The following is a 16,036-nucleotide window of genomic DNA, read 5'->3' as shown; positions in this document are numbered from 1 at the left end:
GAGCAGGTTTGGCGAGTCTGCTTTGGCTGACCTGCTGAAGTCGACCTTGTCAAGCAGCTCTCGTTTCCTCCTTCTCTCCTTCTCCGTCTGCATCTCCGCCTCCTCCTCCTCTGACAGGTCCTCGTAGGGAAGGTCGTCCAGGTCCACGTCGCCCGGCATGATGAACCTGACAGGTGTCGACGGCGCGGGTGAGCTTCCGGACTTTAATTCGACTGAAAAGGAAAGCGGCGGCGGCGCACCTTCCCCCGTCCTCTCGGTTGCCGATGGCGATGAGGGCCTCCAGGTCGGTGCCCTTCAAGCCGTACTGCAGCAGCTCCTTGGCCGCGTCCACGTTCTCCGGAACGCGCTCCACGCACTCGTGCAGGACCCACGAGCGCTTGCGGATCTTGCTCTGGGGACAACAAAGCCGGAAGAGATGGTGTTAAAAGAAAAAAAAAACAAACGAGTGAAAAGATGTGTCCCACGTACGAGATAATCTTGTATGGAGGCGATGCTGACTGTACTCTTCCTCCACTGCCTTTGGTAGACCAGGTCCGAGTCCAGATTATACGCGTGGGCCAGAGACAGGGCCTCGCCGTATTCTTCATTGTCGATCTGTCGGAAAACAATCCGAATCGAGAACCTGCTCACATCACAGTGTAAAATCATTGAAGAAATAAACAATAGGGGACTGAGAAATGAGCCTTGTGGAACACCACAGGTAATTGGAACATTCACATAAAGCCTTTCCCGAAGGTGCATATCTCACAAAAAAAAAAAAAAACGCCCCAAAAAATAATGTATAGTGGAATATCCAAAATTCCATACTGCACAAGCAGCCGGTGTGAATACCTCGACAAAGGACTACAACTTCTACATCCTACTTGCTATATTAGCATACGCTAGGCACAGTGCTTTATTTACTGTCATAATGTGTGTGTGTGGGGGGGGGGGGGGGAGATTTAAATAGACGCCCTTTGTTGGCGACGCAGACGCTGCTTTTAATGTCTTATCACTGCCTTCAAAATGATGTGATTTGACAATAACAAGCCCACGCATATTGTGTGTGTGTGTGCGCAAACACACACGTATGTATGTCCGCATATACACACACACACACACACACAGTGTATCCATCTCAGTCTATGTGTGGGAGTACAAAGCAGCCACATTAGCCAGACTGCACATCCTCGAGGGCAGCGAGAAGCCGGCACATTTAAAGCTGTCGTAGGAGGACATCAAAAAACATTTCACTCTCGCCGTTTTGGCCTAATCAAAATGTCGGCAGCCTTGCCAGGGAGCGACGGAGAGAGAGAGAGAGAGAGAGAGAGAGAGAGAGAGAGAGAGAGAGAGAGAGAGAGAGAGAGAGAGAGAGAGAGAGAGAGAAGGACGCACATGCTGAGGGAAGGTCCGACTGCAGAGGAAATCCTTTTCCTGTTCCAAATATATCAGCCGCAGATGAGGTCATGTTTTGTTTACCTGTGGACATTTCAAAGCGTCCCCGAGAAAAATAAAATAAAATAAATCCCATCTTACTCACTGCAAATTGCAATTTGTACTGGCTAGAAGTGGGAGGTCCGCAGGCCATAATTAGCCAGCTAACAAAACAGTCGAGTAACTGCGAGTGTACTATGTAATTAAAAAAAAAAAAAAAGAAGCTGCCATACAGTCAACCCCTAATATCGTGAGCCGAGTGGGTGGGGGAGGGGCGGGAGGGGGGGGGGAGCAATCTGCAGCCGGTGTGGGCAGCGAGTGCTCCAAAGCGATAGTAATAATGATGTATGACTTTTAACTGTGGGCTGCTGGAATTTGATGGGCAAGACTAATGGCCGCCAATGATGATGACAGTGATGAAGGCGCCGCTGGATGCCAGCTCATCAAAATGACTGATGAGCCGGCCGCGCTCAAACTTGGAGGGCTTCGTGAAAGCGAAGAGCGGCGCCTTTGCCGCAATTTGCGGCTGCCGCTATTAGCATTCTCTTTACCTTTCTCTGGTAGAGCTCCTCAGGCGTGGTGGACCTGAGACTAACCAGCCGGTAGTTCTTGAGGACGGTACGGGGTCGCTTGCGCGGCGGCGCAAAGCGCTCCATCTCCGTCACGTAGTAGAGGCCCTGCTTGATGTAGCCGAAGTAGCGCGCCTTAGCGGAGGACTCCTCGTCCGAATCGGAATCTCCGCCGCCGCCGCCGTCGTCTTCCTCGTCGCCGCTCAAGTTGCTCTCCAGACGTCCGCGCTTCTGGGCCAGCTTCACCTCGCACTGGCGAGCAAAACACAATGAATGCCGAGGAGACAAAATACGTCACGGTTCTCCTTCAGACCTCCAGGCTGAGGAATCCGCCGTGGTGCGCGGCGGTGACTCTGGGCGACGGCTCGAACCACTCGCAGGATTTGCCCAGAAGGTTGCGGAGGCTCCCGACGGACGACACGGTGACGGAGCCCGAGCAGCGTGCCAGGATCAGCACCTTGTCGCTCCACCAGTTGATGTCCACCAGCGGCCGGTACTGCTCCTTGTCTGAGAACACAGTCACATGGTTTTATTTGAAATTGATTGCAGAGGTGGAAAATGACCTCCAGCCATTTTATGATCTCGTTTCCTTGTTAATTGCATTTTTTATTGTTCATCTACTTTATACAGAACAAACAACCCGTGAGGAAAGCTGGCAAAGATTTGCTGAGCATTTTATGTGTTACAAATGATCAGCTTTTTTTTTTTTTCTTTGAGCTATCTTTAACTTTCTGAATTATGGCCGCCATAAATTTCAGTGACGTCGGTGGGATTTGGGGGAAACATCCACTGGACACAAAGGCGAATAAGAAGCATCAAAGATCTGCGCTGCGTCAGCGTGAAAAAAAGAAATGAATTTAAAAAAAAAAAGCTGCTGAGAGCCCCGCGGGCCAAGCTACCTTTTATTTTCTTCCTCCTCTCCAGTGACGTCTTCCACTCCGGATTGATCTCCTCAAATCCTGGCTGCCGGCGAGGGAAGGAGGGAGCGAGGGAGGGAGGGAGGAGAAGAAAGATTAATCTCTCACCCTGTTTACACTCAACGGGCACAAATACACACACATTTGCAAAAACAGCCAGACACAAGCTGAGTGGCCGTGACGTACCTGTTGGTCCTGCTCCCACGCCGCCCTCTGCTTCAGCGACGGGACGTCCCAGAGGGTCAGGCGACCCGAGAAGTGAATGACGGCCAGCAGCGTCCCGTCCGGGTTCAGACTCATGCGGAAGACGCCGTCCTGAAAAGGCGTCATCATCCAGCCCGAGCCAAAGGAAGACAAAAGAAAGGCTACCTTTTCTTCTCCTTGTCTGCCGAAAAGTCTCAAGGTGGGCATCCGTAAGAAACCTCGCTTCTGACTCTGAAGAAAAAAAAACACAGGTTAAACAAGGTCAATTGCAAATCAACATTTCTCCTCACCGAGTTGACGTCGTCTTCCGAGCTGGTGACCTGCTTGTAGTGGGGCGAGCCGGACAACACCCTCCACGCCGTCAACCCGTAAGAGGCGGCCTTGGACGATCCGTCGTCCCCGGACTCGCAGCCGCCCACCAGCAGCAGCCTAGAAAGGTACGAGAAAATAAACATTTTAGCACGCCCGCCTCGAGCGCCGCCGTGGCTTGTTTGTCGTGTTTTTTCCCCCCATCTGTTTATTTTTGATAGCAGTTATGAGTTCGACATAAAAAATGGTGAGATTAGAAGCCACCGCGTTGCCTTGGTAGGAGAGTTGAATGCGTGTGCAGCATAAGCAACAGAAGATGAGGGGTGATTGGCTTAACACTGCCCCCTGGCGCCCGCAGGATGTAAAGCAGGCAGCACCTCCCGACCAGCTTTGCAATCAGACGCCAGACAACCTCAAGAGGCCCAACGCGAGATGTCTACGCATGTAAAATCACCTCAGCTGGCCGACTCTTGATCGACCCAATTTCATGTTGCTAAAAGAAAAAGGCTTTTTTTTTTTAAGCAACCCTAGAATGGTCCAAAACATGCTGCGTTATTCATTGCCATGGATGGCGACGCCTTTACATTGACTGGACTTTCCCGCCACTAATCTATATGCAACAGCTTGTGCTGACCCACTTTTCACACCCTGGATCATTAAAGTTTCATCCGGCCCGTTGGCCGGCAAACACTCCACAGTGGCTCTCGGGAGCTGCCGAGGCCGCCAAAGTCAATCTGCGCTCTGAGGTCATAGGTCATCTCCAGAGTTGCGATGATAAAATTGTGAAATAAATATCAATATTAATAAATATAGACATCTATCATGTGTTGCAACAAAGGGGTGTGCTGACTTTTGAGATGGCTACATGTCGAATTGATTTGAGGCAGCTAAAGTAAAAAAAAAAAGAAAAAACCGCTGACACAATTCTGTCACACGAAACACCGTCATTAAATATTTGCAGTTGTCAGGACGACGGCCACCTACCGGTAGCTCGGGTGGTAAATAGCCGAAGTGATGCCGCGGGAGTAGTGAGCGGAGAAGCTGAAGGTGTGGTTCTCTTGGAAGTTCTGCTTGGTGCCCACGCTGCCAAAAGAACAACACGCGGCAGGTGAGATAACGTCAACAAGCGAGCGGGATGCCGAGAACATGGACAAAGGAGGTCCCTGAGGACACTGCGGCGACTTAGTGTCAAGCCTGACGTTCCATTCAAACTGTCAGAAGAACAGGAGGGGGAGGGGGGAGCAATAAGCTCCCAACAAAATGAAAAGCAATCATTCCAAATAAGCCCCACAATGTTTGGGCCATTTCTCCCGCCGCTTAATTCCCGACTTACGCACGCACGCCAAAGCCTGGAATAATAGAAACATTTTGACGCCATTCAAGCCGTGACCTCCAACGTTTCCACTCAGGCTGGATGAAAAGCACGCTGAATGTCAAGGCGAGGCCTTCACGTACTTTTTTTGATTCATGTTTGAAGAGGACGGCGAGGAGCCGCGCTGTCGGCCGAGGTCAACGCAATAACGCCGGACACTTTACGAAGCCCTTGGAAAAGATAACAATGGCCTCTTTTAACTCGGCTCCGGGAGAGACAAAATAAGAGAAACGACTCCGGGTAGACAGCCGAGCGAGCGAGCCCGGCTTGTTAAGCGATTTCTTAATGGCCGCTCCAAATTAACAGCCAAGGAGGTCGTTCCAGCGCAGAGAAATGGCCGTGCTCCGACAGTGTGGATTCGAGGTGAGCGCCCACCTGACGAGATAGCTCTTGAGCCCGCCCCCGTACGTGATGACCAGCAGCTCGGCCGACCACTGAGCGCCGCCCGTGTATTCCAGGAAGATGAGGCCCGCTACGGCACAGCCGAAATCCCCGGGGAAGCTCGGCTCCTTTGGGCGAGGGGGAAGAAAAAAATGGATTGACGTCATTATGCGAGGGATGGAAGTGATATGAGGCATGACGGAAGGATAAGAGAAATATCGAGGGAGGGCTTGAAGGAGCATCAAGTGTGCCAGACGTAAAAAATGGCACCGAAGAAAAAGTTGACAACAATGCCAAGTGGCGCTTACCGGCGGGATGACAAACAGCTCGCTGCCCACCAAGTCGAAAAGGCGAACCGTGCCCGTGCTGTCGGCGAAGGCCAGCAGGGCGCAGTCGTGGCTCCACGCCACCCGCCGCCACTGAGGGTTGGGGTCCTTTGGCACTGCACAAAACGGCCGAGGATTCATTATCGATACAGATAAGCAAGGTGCCTGCCTGCGAAAATAATCCCCGGCCGCTGCCGCGGCAATAAATCCCAACCCCGAGAAAGAGGCCGGCCGGCGATGATGTCGTAGATCAGCGCGACGCGCTTAAGGAGCTATGGGAGCGCTACATCTTCATAATTGTCTCCCAAAGACAGAATACACAAGAAAAGATCCATCCCGCTTTTACGAAAGTTTTAGTCGGCTGTTTGGCCGAGACGCTGATTCAGCGGAACGGCGTGAGTTTTGCTTTTTCCGTAGCGCTGCGTTAGACAGATAGAGAAGTGGAGCCAACGGGCAAAATCAATAAGTGGCACCCTAAAACCTTAAAAAGTGTCCATTTTGTCCTTAGCAGGGGAAAAGCAGTGGAAGGAAATAGCTTGTTTTCTTAAGATGGACCCCAAGGCTAGCTCATGATGAAAACAGCAGGGGCCCCAGAATTGCCCCCTGGGGAACGCCACGTGACGGCGGCGACCGAGACTAACACAAAAAGTTCTGTCGGCCAAATAGGAACGAAACCAGATCCAACAAAAGACACACGGCCATAGCATCGGGCGTCATCAGCTAGCATGAATGGCGCTTGTCCGACGTCATGTTTCATCCAGGCAAGCAAAGACTCTCTCCTTTTTCAATCTTTTCTTCCCATTACACCCCCCACCCCCCTCTCCATTATGTATTGCACGCTCTATCTGCAACCGAGTGGGGCTCCATTTCCACATAAATGGCTTTTTTTTTTTTTAAAAAGATGGAGGGGGGCATAAAATAGAATGTTTGCGTCTCTTCCTCCGTGGGTGGAAAGAAATCAGCCGGCTACGCGCGCCTTCCATGTAAAGAAGCCGCGTTTATCACAGCTCGACAGCCATGAATTATGAAAGGCGGCAAGCGGGACGATGGCGGGCTTAAGAAGGGGGGGGGGGGCAGGTAAGGCGAGCAGGCACAATAACACCGACGCCAAAGCAAGGAGGAGAAGAAAATAGACGCCGCTATTTTGCCGACTTCACAATGCAACTAACAGAATTAAAAGGACACAACAGAAGATGTAGGACTCGTTTTTATGACTTGTTTACACGGACACGCTTCTCTGGAGGGCTTCTAAATATGGATTGGATTGCGACCGAACGACGCATCATTGAAATAATCCCCGCCTACGAGCTAGGCCCAGTGAAGATCCGCAGCCATCTTCAAGCGACCAAGAGCGGCTGTTGGGACTCTTACCTTGGCATTTCCCAATAACTGAGCCAAATTCATCTCGCGCAGATCTGAAGAGAAAAGAAGCAATGAGGAACACACACACATAGAAGGAGTGGATTTTACACACGCTCAGTGGATCAAGCACAAAACAGAGTGCTCGGTAATGACCTGATCTCCACACACTGGTCCTGGACCACGGCCAGGAGTTTTCCGTTACTGCAAAGGTAAAGGCAAAAAGACACACGAGTGAGTTGAACGGGACTTTTAATGCAGCAAAGACGACCGGCGGATCGATAAACAATCAAAGAGCAAACGTTTAGTCGGTGTGTGTGTGTGTGTGTGTACCTGGCGAGCACTGGCTGCCAGCCAATCTGCTTGTTGACCAGCCGCAGGAGACCGAGCGGGAGAGACGAGCTGGACGGGCTGAAAGAGCCAACACCAAGAAAAATCACAACAGAATACAAAACACCATAATGCACTTTCTTTTTTTTTTTACCTGTACCACAAATAGTGCAGGATAAAACGGAATGGGCCTGGAAAAAAATAGATATTTCTGTTAGAACACAAATATTGTAAACTTCTGAGACTCATCAATTTTGTTTGAGGACGTTTTTTTTTCTCTGGGTCTCATACAAAGCAAGGCGATAAGGAAAATTCAGAATTTCCGACACTTTAACAAACCAAAACGTACCTGTCACTGCTTTTGCTACAAGGGAGGTGTTTTGTTCCTTGTTGCTGCGCAGCTGCAAAAATAAGATAATGAAAACTATGATTTATTTGAGAGGTGGCGTTATTGTCTTTTCATGTCAATTAAAGGAAATTGTATTTATTTTTTTAAATAGGTTTTAATGGTTGTTCTTGATGAACTGGGTAAATTTATGTACCTGACTGCCTCATTACGTTACATAAGTCATAATCATTTAGTAATAGTAATAAAAATCAATTGACAGCTTAGTGGGTTTAAAAAGAAGTTTAGTTCACAAAGTTCGAGAATGTTTACGTGGCTACGCATTGGCTCGAACACCACGTCACTCGTTCACGTTGCGGCTCCTTTTCCCCGGTCACGGTGCCGCAAAGGTGGGAAAAGGAAGGCTGAGGCATAAATTGGAAATGGCAGCCGACTAACCTGAGTGTCAGTCTCCGGAGGCCATTCGGTAATAACGAGTAAATCATACAAAATATTCTCCTCTTCACCTTCGAGGATGCTATCGTCCGCCATGTTGACTGAAGAGCACAACCGTGACAGCCGACTACGGCAAATCGTGAGGGACAAAAAGGACAAAAGTGGCAGTTTGGGTAAATTGGGACGAGTGACCTAATTAGTTAAACCCCCAAAAAATAATATTAAAAAGAATTTGACGTGTCACCCATGACAAAATATTTCAGTAGGTGACGTAATTCAATAAACTATTACACAGCAAAAGTTTTTTTTTTTCTCAGTGTATTTTATTGAAACCACACGTTTTTCTTTTTTTAATAAATGCACAATATTTACAAGTGCAAAGACGTTAAGTTGGAAATCAGCATTTCTTTAACGTAGAAAAATGAGACGATACATGTGCGTGTTAGCAATTTGGACAGGAGTGTCAAGAATGCTGGATTGACAGGTGGACATTCCTGCCTTTCTTCTTCCAACTACGGTGGCCAAGGAAGATCTGGCATCCAAACTCGGAGAGCAGCGCACAGTCCTGCAACATAGTCGACCTTGCAGTCCTACACCTGCAACATAGTTGACCAGTTTTGCTCTCTTTTCTTTTGTTTTGAATGGAGCATGTGTACCTAATGTAGTGTCCCTTCAAGGTAGACGAAGGCGTGGGTCAGGCTAGGTCGAGTTTCTTTTGCGTCTCGTTCAGTTTGTCTTGCAGCCTCTTCTTCCGCCAGTCGAGAAATTTCCTCCGCATCCTGTTGGCCTGCCAGCCGGCCGCAAAGCCCGCTAGGAAGGAGACGACGACAGCCGCCTGCACTGACCTCTCGGAGAAGTCAGCCATATTCGCATATGGCGCCGCAGACCTGACAGCCACACAATACCGGAAGTTAGGTGTCTGGTACAAGTCTCGCGATATTTCAGCTTGTCAACTGAATGTCAATTGTCCATCCTTTTTGACCCCATACATTTTGTTTTATTTATGTGTGTAGCACCTTAAGACGCATCATTTTATTTAAAAGTTTTTATTTGAAATGATTTTAAATACAAATAATATACTTTTTTTTTTTTTTTTAATCCATTTACAATGAGAGTTCCTTTTGTAAACAAGAGTGGCAGATAGGAGTCGGCGTCTTTGTGGTATTTTGTTTGAATACAGTAAATCTGTGGTGGGAAGAGAAAGTGTAGAAGACGAGGGGCTGCAGCAAGCCGTTCGAACATCCCTTCCGTATCCTCCGGATGTGCGGAATCATAAGGACCAAGAGTGTAAAAGACTTGCAGCCATCAAATCAGCGGCGACCTCTCACTGCCCACTTATCCACTCAGCGTCACATCACCGACGCTACATTCCATGGCCCACACTATCAGCTTGAAGGACCTCTTTGGTGGACTGCATGTGCTCGAGACCCCCCCCACCAAAAAAAGGATAGTAAGCTGCTCATTCCTGTTGTCAACACAGATTTTAACAGAACCAAAACAAAGAGCAGATCATAACTGGTGTCCTTGATATACAAGTGGATTTTTACAACACAAATTATCATTGAGAATAAAAAGAAGTCAACCAGACAGGGGGGGGGCACTAGAGTCCAACAACGCTAAAGCCCCAAAAAAATAATAATACTGCCGAGCCGAGAACAACGGCGGGTGCATGGCACCCAAGTGACTTTTTTTTTTCCACGTTTTCATTTTTTTTTGTCACGCTGCTTGTAGTCGTAAGGCTTCTCAGGGCGATGATGACACGCCGGAATGTGGGGCTACCAAAAGGGACTGGATCTGTTGTGTACTAGTGCGTAGGAGGACTTCTGATGACACTATTAGAAAATAGCAGTAGCAATTCGAGTCCTGTTAGAAAGTCGATTGGGTGGGAAGGAGTTGTCGAGTGATTGTGACAACTTGCGGCCAATGGAACACAATTTGTTTTGATGGCGCGCGCGCGCGGCCCCTCGCAAGATGGCCGCTCCGGTCCCCACTCGCTCGCACCTGTACACATTCTTACCAGGTTAGAAACACAAACACGCGGGCGCGCACACACATACGCGTAGAAAAGAGGCCAGCTGGCGTGGTGGGCGGGGACATGGACTGAGTGTACAAAAATGTCCCGGCTGAGTCGGTCTGTGAGCGTTGAGGGGCGGGGAGGGGCTGGCAGCGTGTGCGCACGCCCGTGCCTGTTCAGTCGTTGTCGTCGTCGTCTTCGCTCTCCTCGATGCCGTCGCTGTCCTCTTGCTCCTCGTCCTCTTCCTCCGTGTCGGGGATGTCCCACTGGGGGTGGTTGTCCAACATGGCCTTGGCCTCGTGCACCTCCAGCTGTGCAAACGTGTCACAGCGTTGTCACATGACGAGTCTCGCACACGGACATTGCTGCTTTTCATTCGGCTGGTTTCGAGCGCCCACCTTAAGCGGTTTGATTTGATCCAGTCCCAAGTAGGAATCCGATCGCAGGATGACCGAATATTGGTAGTTGCCCGTTTTGGAAGGCGCCGGAAACTTCAGCTCCACCTGGACGAACGCAAACAGACGCCGTCAAACGTGGCACACCGATGACAAGTGTGCGGAAATTCTCTGGACCCACCTCCTCGGTATCCTTGAGCGTGCAGACGTGGTGGGGCATGGACACGAGGGTCTGGTCGCGCCGGTCGGCGATGTAGAGCCACCACCACTCCTGCTTCTCCTCGGGGTAGTAGAGGCTGTAGGCGGCGTGCGTCACCTTGGACTTGGTCTCCAGCAGGGCGCGCTCTCGCCGCTGGATGCTCTGCTGCAGCGCTTCCCACTCCTGGCGAGTTTTGAGAAGATTCTCAAGCGATCCCAGTTTTTTTTATTTATCGTCCGTGCCGGCGTGTCCCGCTTTACCCACCTCCTCGTCGTCTCCGGCCATCTCGTCCACTTCGGTGTCGCTCTGCTTGTCGCTGTCTTCGTCTCTCTCGCTGGGAGAGTCTTTGTTGGTCTCGGCCTCGTCCGACTCGCTTCCTTTGTCCGAGACCTCCTCGTCCTCCTCCTTGGCCGCCGAGGGCGTCTCCTGCCAGGCGCCCGAGTACGACGCCACGTTTGGTCGTGTTCATGAAGAGCGAGGGTCCGCGCCATGAGCAACTTACGTTTCCCGCTACTAAGCTGCCGTTGGCCTGCTTGCTTTTGACGGGCGCCGGCGTGGTCTTTTTCTTGGTTAGCTTTTTCTTCTTGGATTTGCCCGTCTTCTTGGTACCTTTGCTCTTGTTCTGCCACACTTGCTTTGCTTTCGCTTTACTCGCTTCTCCCTGTTGAGCAAGAAAAAAATGTCACGCCACTCGGAAACATTGATTCCATTTCTTTGGATGTTCATCTTACCACTTCCTCCGTCGGGGCGGACTCCTCTCCTGGACACGGTGAAGGCTCCTGCTCCTTTTCAAACACCTCCTGCAGAACAACAAGTACAGCCAGCGTTGATTCACTTTTGAAAAGAAATAGGCCAACACTGCCCTCTAGTGTTCATCTGTAGAATGCTTGTGCATCTCAGATCGGTCAGGTCATTTTTCGTCAAAAAAAAAAAAAAAATGCTGACACTTACCACCATTCGTTTTCTGCTCAAGGTGACCGTAACCGTGACGATGGAGCCCGCCGTGATGTTGTTGCTGTCTTCGTCGTCGAGGACTGCACAGACATGGACCCCGTCAGTGCGGGGCAACAGCTGCAGGTCTCAGACAGGCGTGTGCGTTTCCATGCTGACCTTGTAGTTTGGTGTCCATGGTGATGTGAGGGAAGCTGCCCAGCACGGCCATGACCTCGTCGTACTTCTCCTCGCCCATGAAGCGCAGCATGCTGCGTCGGTCCGAGTCTTTGAGACTCACCAGGTCCTGCAGACTGCGGACCTTGTACTTTTTGGAGATGCAGTAGCGGAGGTGCTCCTCCTCAAAGTGGGGCAGCTGCAGCAGGGGCGACTTGGACTCCTGCAGGCCCTGCACGATCATCTGGGTCAGCTTCATGCAGTTCTCGATGGTGACCAGGCGAGGGGCGTGGAAACCTGCACCAGATGCAAGTCGTAAGAGTCGCGTGAGGACGGCAACGTGTGAAAAACAGCCTGACCTCCTCTGCTGTTGGCCATCATGGTGAGCTGACAGCCCACGTTGATCATCTCCTGGAGGAGAGCCGGACTCTTCTTCACCACGAATCTCTGATCTGAAGCGGAACACGGCGGGTTACGTGATCGTTTCAGACGCCATCTTGCTCACGGGCGCTCTGACCTTCGTCCAGCTCCTCGGACACGTCCATGCGTGCCAGGTGCGAGAGGACCAACACTCGGGCTTTCAGACTGTACGGGTAGCAGAAGGGAGGCTCCTTCTTCTTCACGTTGATGTTCCCCAGCTCACGAATCAACTGCAAGGTGTGCAATTTGTTGATGCGTCGTATTTGCGAAGGAATTTTTGTGCCACACTGAAAGAAAGAAATATGAGCGTGCAGGCAAGATTGTAACCTGTGGCACTTCGATGTTGTCGGTGGGTCGGATGGTGGCTTCTTTATTGCTGCGAGGGTCAAACTCAAAGGCTGCTGTTAGCACCATGACTAAGCCTGCCAACGCAATTGGGAGAGGAAAGAAAAACATGACTTTGTCCCGAGGTAACAACAGGATGAGTCGAGCCGACACGTACGCTTCATGTTCATGTTGGGCGTCTTGTACATGAAATGCATGAAGAGCTGAGTGGTGTTGATGAGGATCTGGTCTCCGCTGTATCGGATGGAGCGGTACCACCACGTGCCCTGATACACAAAGCGCGCTGAAATAAATAAAAAAGACATTTCGCCCAATAACACAAGAAGACTACTTACCACCACGACAGGGAGGATAACCATGAAAGCCAGACCGTACACCAGCAACACCTAGATGAGATCACAAAGGATCAAAGCTGGAGCTGTTTTATATGCGTGAGCCTTTATACTGCCGCCTGGTGGTCAAATTGTGCACACCAGACTGAGTTAATATTTCATAACCGATTAAATCCTTATGTTATGACTATATGTTTTTATTAAGTCTAATATAAAGTGTGATTTAACATGAGTGCATTTTAATTCATTTAAATGGGTTTGAAGGATGCGAGTAATGTTTGGATATGACCCAAAAAAAAAAAGATAAACACCAGCATTGAGTTCTTCTGGTCCACAATCCAGGCAGGCAGGGCGATGCCAAAGCTGGTTGCTGCAAAGACAAACAGGTTTGAGAAACGATGCCGACCTTCTCGTCCCTTCCTTCCTTCCGTTCACAAACTCACCGCCTGGCCCATCCGGGTTGCCGTACATTTCCCAGTTCTTTCGGGACTGTTCATTGGTGAGACTGCGAGCAGACAAAAGGACACTCAATGGCGGAACGCGCGTTTGCCGAGGCGAAGGCGAGCGGGGCCGTACGCGGCGTAAGCTTTGGCGATCCTCATGAACGTGGCCTCGTCGCCGCCTCGGTCCGGGTGGAATTTCAACGACAGCACGCGGTACTGCTTCTTGATCTCCGACAGAGACGAGCCCTGCGCGACGGCAAACGAAGAGACAACCGGGCTCGGTTTCAGAGGGACGGCGAAAGCCTTTTCAAATCTCCCGCATGCGGATTTACCGGGTCCAAGCTGAGGACTTCGTAAGGGTTGTACTCCTGGTACTCCCTGTCCAGCTTAGACACCTTGTATGCCAGCAAGAGGAACACGGCCCAGCCAAACAACAAGGCGGCTTTCCTGAAAACACACACACATACACGCAAGACTTAAAAACATGAGCGCTTTGGATGCAGACAGCTTCCGTGCTGGCTCTCGTTTCGATAACGCGGCCGACGGTGTCATCTCCCACGTTCGGATGTTCGGTATCCCCGCGTGCAACTTCAACTGGTTTCCATGACAATAGCAAAAGCCCGCAAGGTCTGCGCCGCATCAGCATCTGTTGCCATGACAACCCTCCCTCCACCTCTGGCCGGTTAAAAGTCGTCGGCCGACGCGAGGAGGAAAAAGCAACGCCGTTATATTACGGAAGGAAAATGGTCACAAAATGAAGAGGGGGGAAAGGTCACAAGGAACCATGAGACGGAATATGCCTGGCGAATCAATCGTACGTTTGCATTTCCTTGTCAGCGCGGCGCTCGCCGCTCCCAAAATAGCCACACGGGTAACTAAATTCAGAGCGGCGTCCTTTTGTAAAGCGGCGCGACGCGGCTTCCAAAAACGGAGGCGTGACGCTGAGACGTGAAACAACCCAACAGCGACCGCGGCTTGTGCTCACTTGAGTGTGGGGACGACGCTCTGCTGAGACTTGAGGAGTCGCAGTCGGTACCACAGGCACCTGCCGTGCACCCTCCGCAGGCTCTTGAGGCGCAATTGTTCTACGAAAGAAAAAAAAAAAAAACAGCATCATTTCATGGAGGTAGCACGCCGGACTCGCATCCATGTTACACAATCCGATATTGACGTTGGATCAGCTGCCGCCTGCGATGACATGGCGAGAATTCAAGGCAAACTCGTTGAGGACGTTACATAAGCCGCTGGAGTTATTGTTGACAAACACGTCCAGATAAGCTCTTATCAGCCAGCTGTTACACAAATGTACCAAATACTCCCTAATCACCACGAGTGGACCGAGATAGTCCACTGAAAAAAAAGTCACTCAGGAATGAGTGGATTCGTATCAGTATCACAGAATGAGTTCTTTTCACACGATCAGCTTCAATTGTGCTGCTGATTCACCACCAGGGGGCAGTGTAAGACAGCCAAACAGTGATACGGTGCAACGGTATTGATGTGAATCATTGTTCACAAAAGTTCCAGGATACATGAGCGTTACAGATTGATAGTTATACGGTCAGTCGACACGTGATGTGGTTCAGACGGTCATTGCTGAAAGGCCTCATTTGTTATGCTGCATGCAAATGGTTGCCAAGCAAGGATGTCCTGCAAGCATTTAGAAATCAATTTCAAGCATTCTTAAATCAATTTGCTTCACTATACTTTTCCTTTTCACTAGTTAAACCCTGACTTTTTTTTTCTATTGCTGCAGTGACAATTGAACTAGGAGGATTAACCCGTCGAGGGTAAAGCCACGTTATTATTGAGGCATTATTGTCGTGTACTGCAATGCACGGGCACTACTGGACCTCTGCGTCATACTAGCAGTACGTGTATCGCGTCATGCTAACTACGAAATATACGTCAACGGTAGTACTAGTATCACGTAATAATAGTGCAGTACAACTGGACAACAATACTAGTAATGGTATCACCTACTTGTCAACTAGGGCACGGTTTTGAGTTATTCGTAACATGTATCATGAATCATCATGAATGCTCGGACAGTAATAAAATTATACTAGTCAACATCAATCAGTTGACTAGATGTCAACTAGTGCGCACTTGTAACATGTCTTGGCAGTATGGAGAGAAGTCCTACTGCTAGCAGTTTGGGTAAAACGACTCAACCTGTGCGGACAAAGAGCGTCCTGGGAGATGAAGCTTCGGCAAAACGATGAAAGCCACCGAGTGCCAACGGGTTCGGGACGCTCGCGGGAGCCGTCCCTTAGCTCAAGCTAGCAACGGAGCCCGACGTCGGGGCCTTACCAGCATTCTGATCCCGGGGCCAGAGGTAATAGGTGGCCGGGATCACGATGAGTCCCACGAACGACGTGAGAAAGTAGAAAAAGGTGTTGCCGCTGTCGTCGTACTGGAACTGCTGGCCGGCCATTTCGTCAGTCACGGCGCCGTCCGAGCGTCGTTCGCCGCCGCGGGACGTCCGTGGGGCCGCTGCTTGTGCCGCTGGAAGCCCGCTGGAAGCCCGCTGAGGTTGAGTGGCGTTAGGTAGCCGACTAGCCAGCTAGCATCCAACCAGATGAGTAAGAGGCATACGTGGTGTACGCATGCGCAATCGGATTCTTCTTCTTCTTCTTCTTCGCCCCGCATTTTGTTACATTGTCTTTACTGCCCTCAATAGGCCATAATGCACATAGGTCAGCGTGAAAACATTTGTTTGAACTGGAATTAAACAATTAAACACGAGATAATGTGGCCTACACAGCAGCTCTTGAATCAAAGTGTCATATTAAATACATTTGTGAGGGCTGAAACTGG

General features: G+C 50.2%; 3 protein-coding genes across 5 annotated transcripts in view; all 3 read right to left on the bottom strand.

The window, feature by feature from the left end:
- The window catches only part of nbas (NBAS subunit of NRZ tethering complex), a 30,016-nt gene extending 21,940 nt beyond the window's left edge, over nucleotides 1–8,076 (bottom strand). For all 3 annotated transcript variants that reach the window (XM_061270111.1, XM_061270112.1, XM_061270113.1), the window contains exons 1-18: nucleotides 7,965–8,076; nucleotides 7,530–7,581; nucleotides 7,335–7,371; nucleotides 7,184–7,261; nucleotides 7,007–7,054; nucleotides 6,863–6,906; nucleotides 5,474–5,607; nucleotides 5,160–5,293; nucleotides 4,397–4,495; nucleotides 3,394–3,532; nucleotides 3,269–3,334; nucleotides 3,086–3,214; nucleotides 2,882–2,945; nucleotides 2,296–2,489; nucleotides 1,965–2,234; nucleotides 469–594; nucleotides 240–391; nucleotides 32–166 (exon numbers count right to left, since the gene is read on the bottom strand). In XM_061270111.1, coding sequence (XP_061126095.1) covers nucleotides 32–166; nucleotides 240–391; nucleotides 469–594; nucleotides 1,965–2,234; nucleotides 2,296–2,489; nucleotides 2,882–2,945; nucleotides 3,086–3,214; nucleotides 3,269–3,334; nucleotides 3,394–3,532; nucleotides 4,397–4,495; nucleotides 5,160–5,293; nucleotides 5,474–5,607; nucleotides 6,863–6,906; nucleotides 7,007–7,054; nucleotides 7,184–7,261; nucleotides 7,335–7,371; nucleotides 7,530–7,581; nucleotides 7,965–8,057 — 1,994 coding nt within the window. In that variant the 5' untranslated portion in view covers nucleotides 8,058–8,076. The remainder of the gene's footprint in view (nucleotides 1–31; nucleotides 167–239; nucleotides 392–468; nucleotides 595–1,964; nucleotides 2,235–2,295; nucleotides 2,490–2,881; nucleotides 2,946–3,085; nucleotides 3,215–3,268; nucleotides 3,335–3,393; nucleotides 3,533–4,396; nucleotides 4,496–5,159; nucleotides 5,294–5,473; nucleotides 5,608–6,862; nucleotides 6,907–7,006; nucleotides 7,055–7,183; nucleotides 7,262–7,334; nucleotides 7,372–7,529; nucleotides 7,582–7,964) is intronic.
- A 192-nt stretch (nucleotides 8,077–8,268) lies between these two features.
- Nucleotides 8,269–8,871, bottom strand: LOC133146553 (mitoregulin-like). Its single transcript, XM_061270406.1, has 2 exons — nucleotides 8,618–8,871; nucleotides 8,269–8,557 (listed from the first exon to the last, which is right to left on the bottom strand). The coding sequence occupies exon 1, from the start codon at nucleotides 8,824–8,826 to the stop codon at nucleotides 8,656–8,658; it is 171 nt and encodes a 56-aa protein (XP_061126390.1). The 5' UTR covers nucleotides 8,827–8,871; the 3' UTR covers nucleotides 8,269–8,557; nucleotides 8,618–8,655.
- Nucleotides 8,872–9,423: 552 nt separating this feature from the next.
- Nucleotides 9,424–15,802, bottom strand: sec63 (SEC63 homolog, protein translocation regulator). The gene is made up of 19 exons (XM_061270428.1): nucleotides 15,530–15,802; nucleotides 14,202–14,301; nucleotides 13,549–13,663; nucleotides 13,350–13,462; nucleotides 13,217–13,278; nucleotides 13,085–13,143; nucleotides 12,777–12,827; nucleotides 12,599–12,707; nucleotides 12,424–12,518; nucleotides 12,194–12,326; nucleotides 12,036–12,128; nucleotides 11,680–11,973; nucleotides 11,521–11,603; nucleotides 11,301–11,369; nucleotides 11,072–11,230; nucleotides 10,834–10,995; nucleotides 10,552–10,752; nucleotides 10,374–10,478; nucleotides 9,424–10,286 (listed from the first exon to the last, which is right to left on the bottom strand). The coding sequence occupies exons 1-19, from the start codon at nucleotides 15,651–15,653 to the stop codon at nucleotides 10,152–10,154; spliced, it is 2,262 nt and encodes a 753-aa protein (XP_061126412.1). The 5' UTR covers nucleotides 15,654–15,802; the 3' UTR covers nucleotides 9,424–10,151.
- Nucleotides 15,803–16,036: the final 234 nt, after the last annotated feature.

Source organism: Syngnathus typhle, linkage group LG22, assembly GCF_033458585.1.
Source record: "Syngnathus typhle isolate RoL2023-S1 ecotype Sweden linkage group LG22, RoL_Styp_1.0, whole genome shotgun sequence".
Taxonomy (NCBI): domain Eukaryota; kingdom Metazoa; phylum Chordata; class Actinopteri; order Syngnathiformes; family Syngnathidae; genus Syngnathus; species Syngnathus typhle.
This window is presented reverse-complemented; position numbering and strand designations above follow the sequence as displayed.

Coding starts and splice junctions, on each gene's coding strand:
- LOC133146553 (XM_061270406.1), bottom strand. CDS start 8,826: ATGGCTGACTTCTCCGAGAGGTCAGTGCAGGCGGCTGTCGTCGTCTCC.
- sec63 (XM_061270428.1), bottom strand. CDS start 15,653: ATGGCCGGCCAGCAGTTCCAGTACGACGACAGCGGCAACACCTTTTTC. Junction 12,327..12,423: donor ACAACATCGAAGTGCCACAG/GTTACAATCTTG, acceptor CACACCTTGCAG/TTGATTCGTGAGCTGGGGAA. Junction 10,287..10,373: donor ATCAAATCAAACCGCTTAAG/GTGGGCGCTCGA, acceptor ACGTTTGCACAG/CTGGAGGTGCACGAGGCCAA.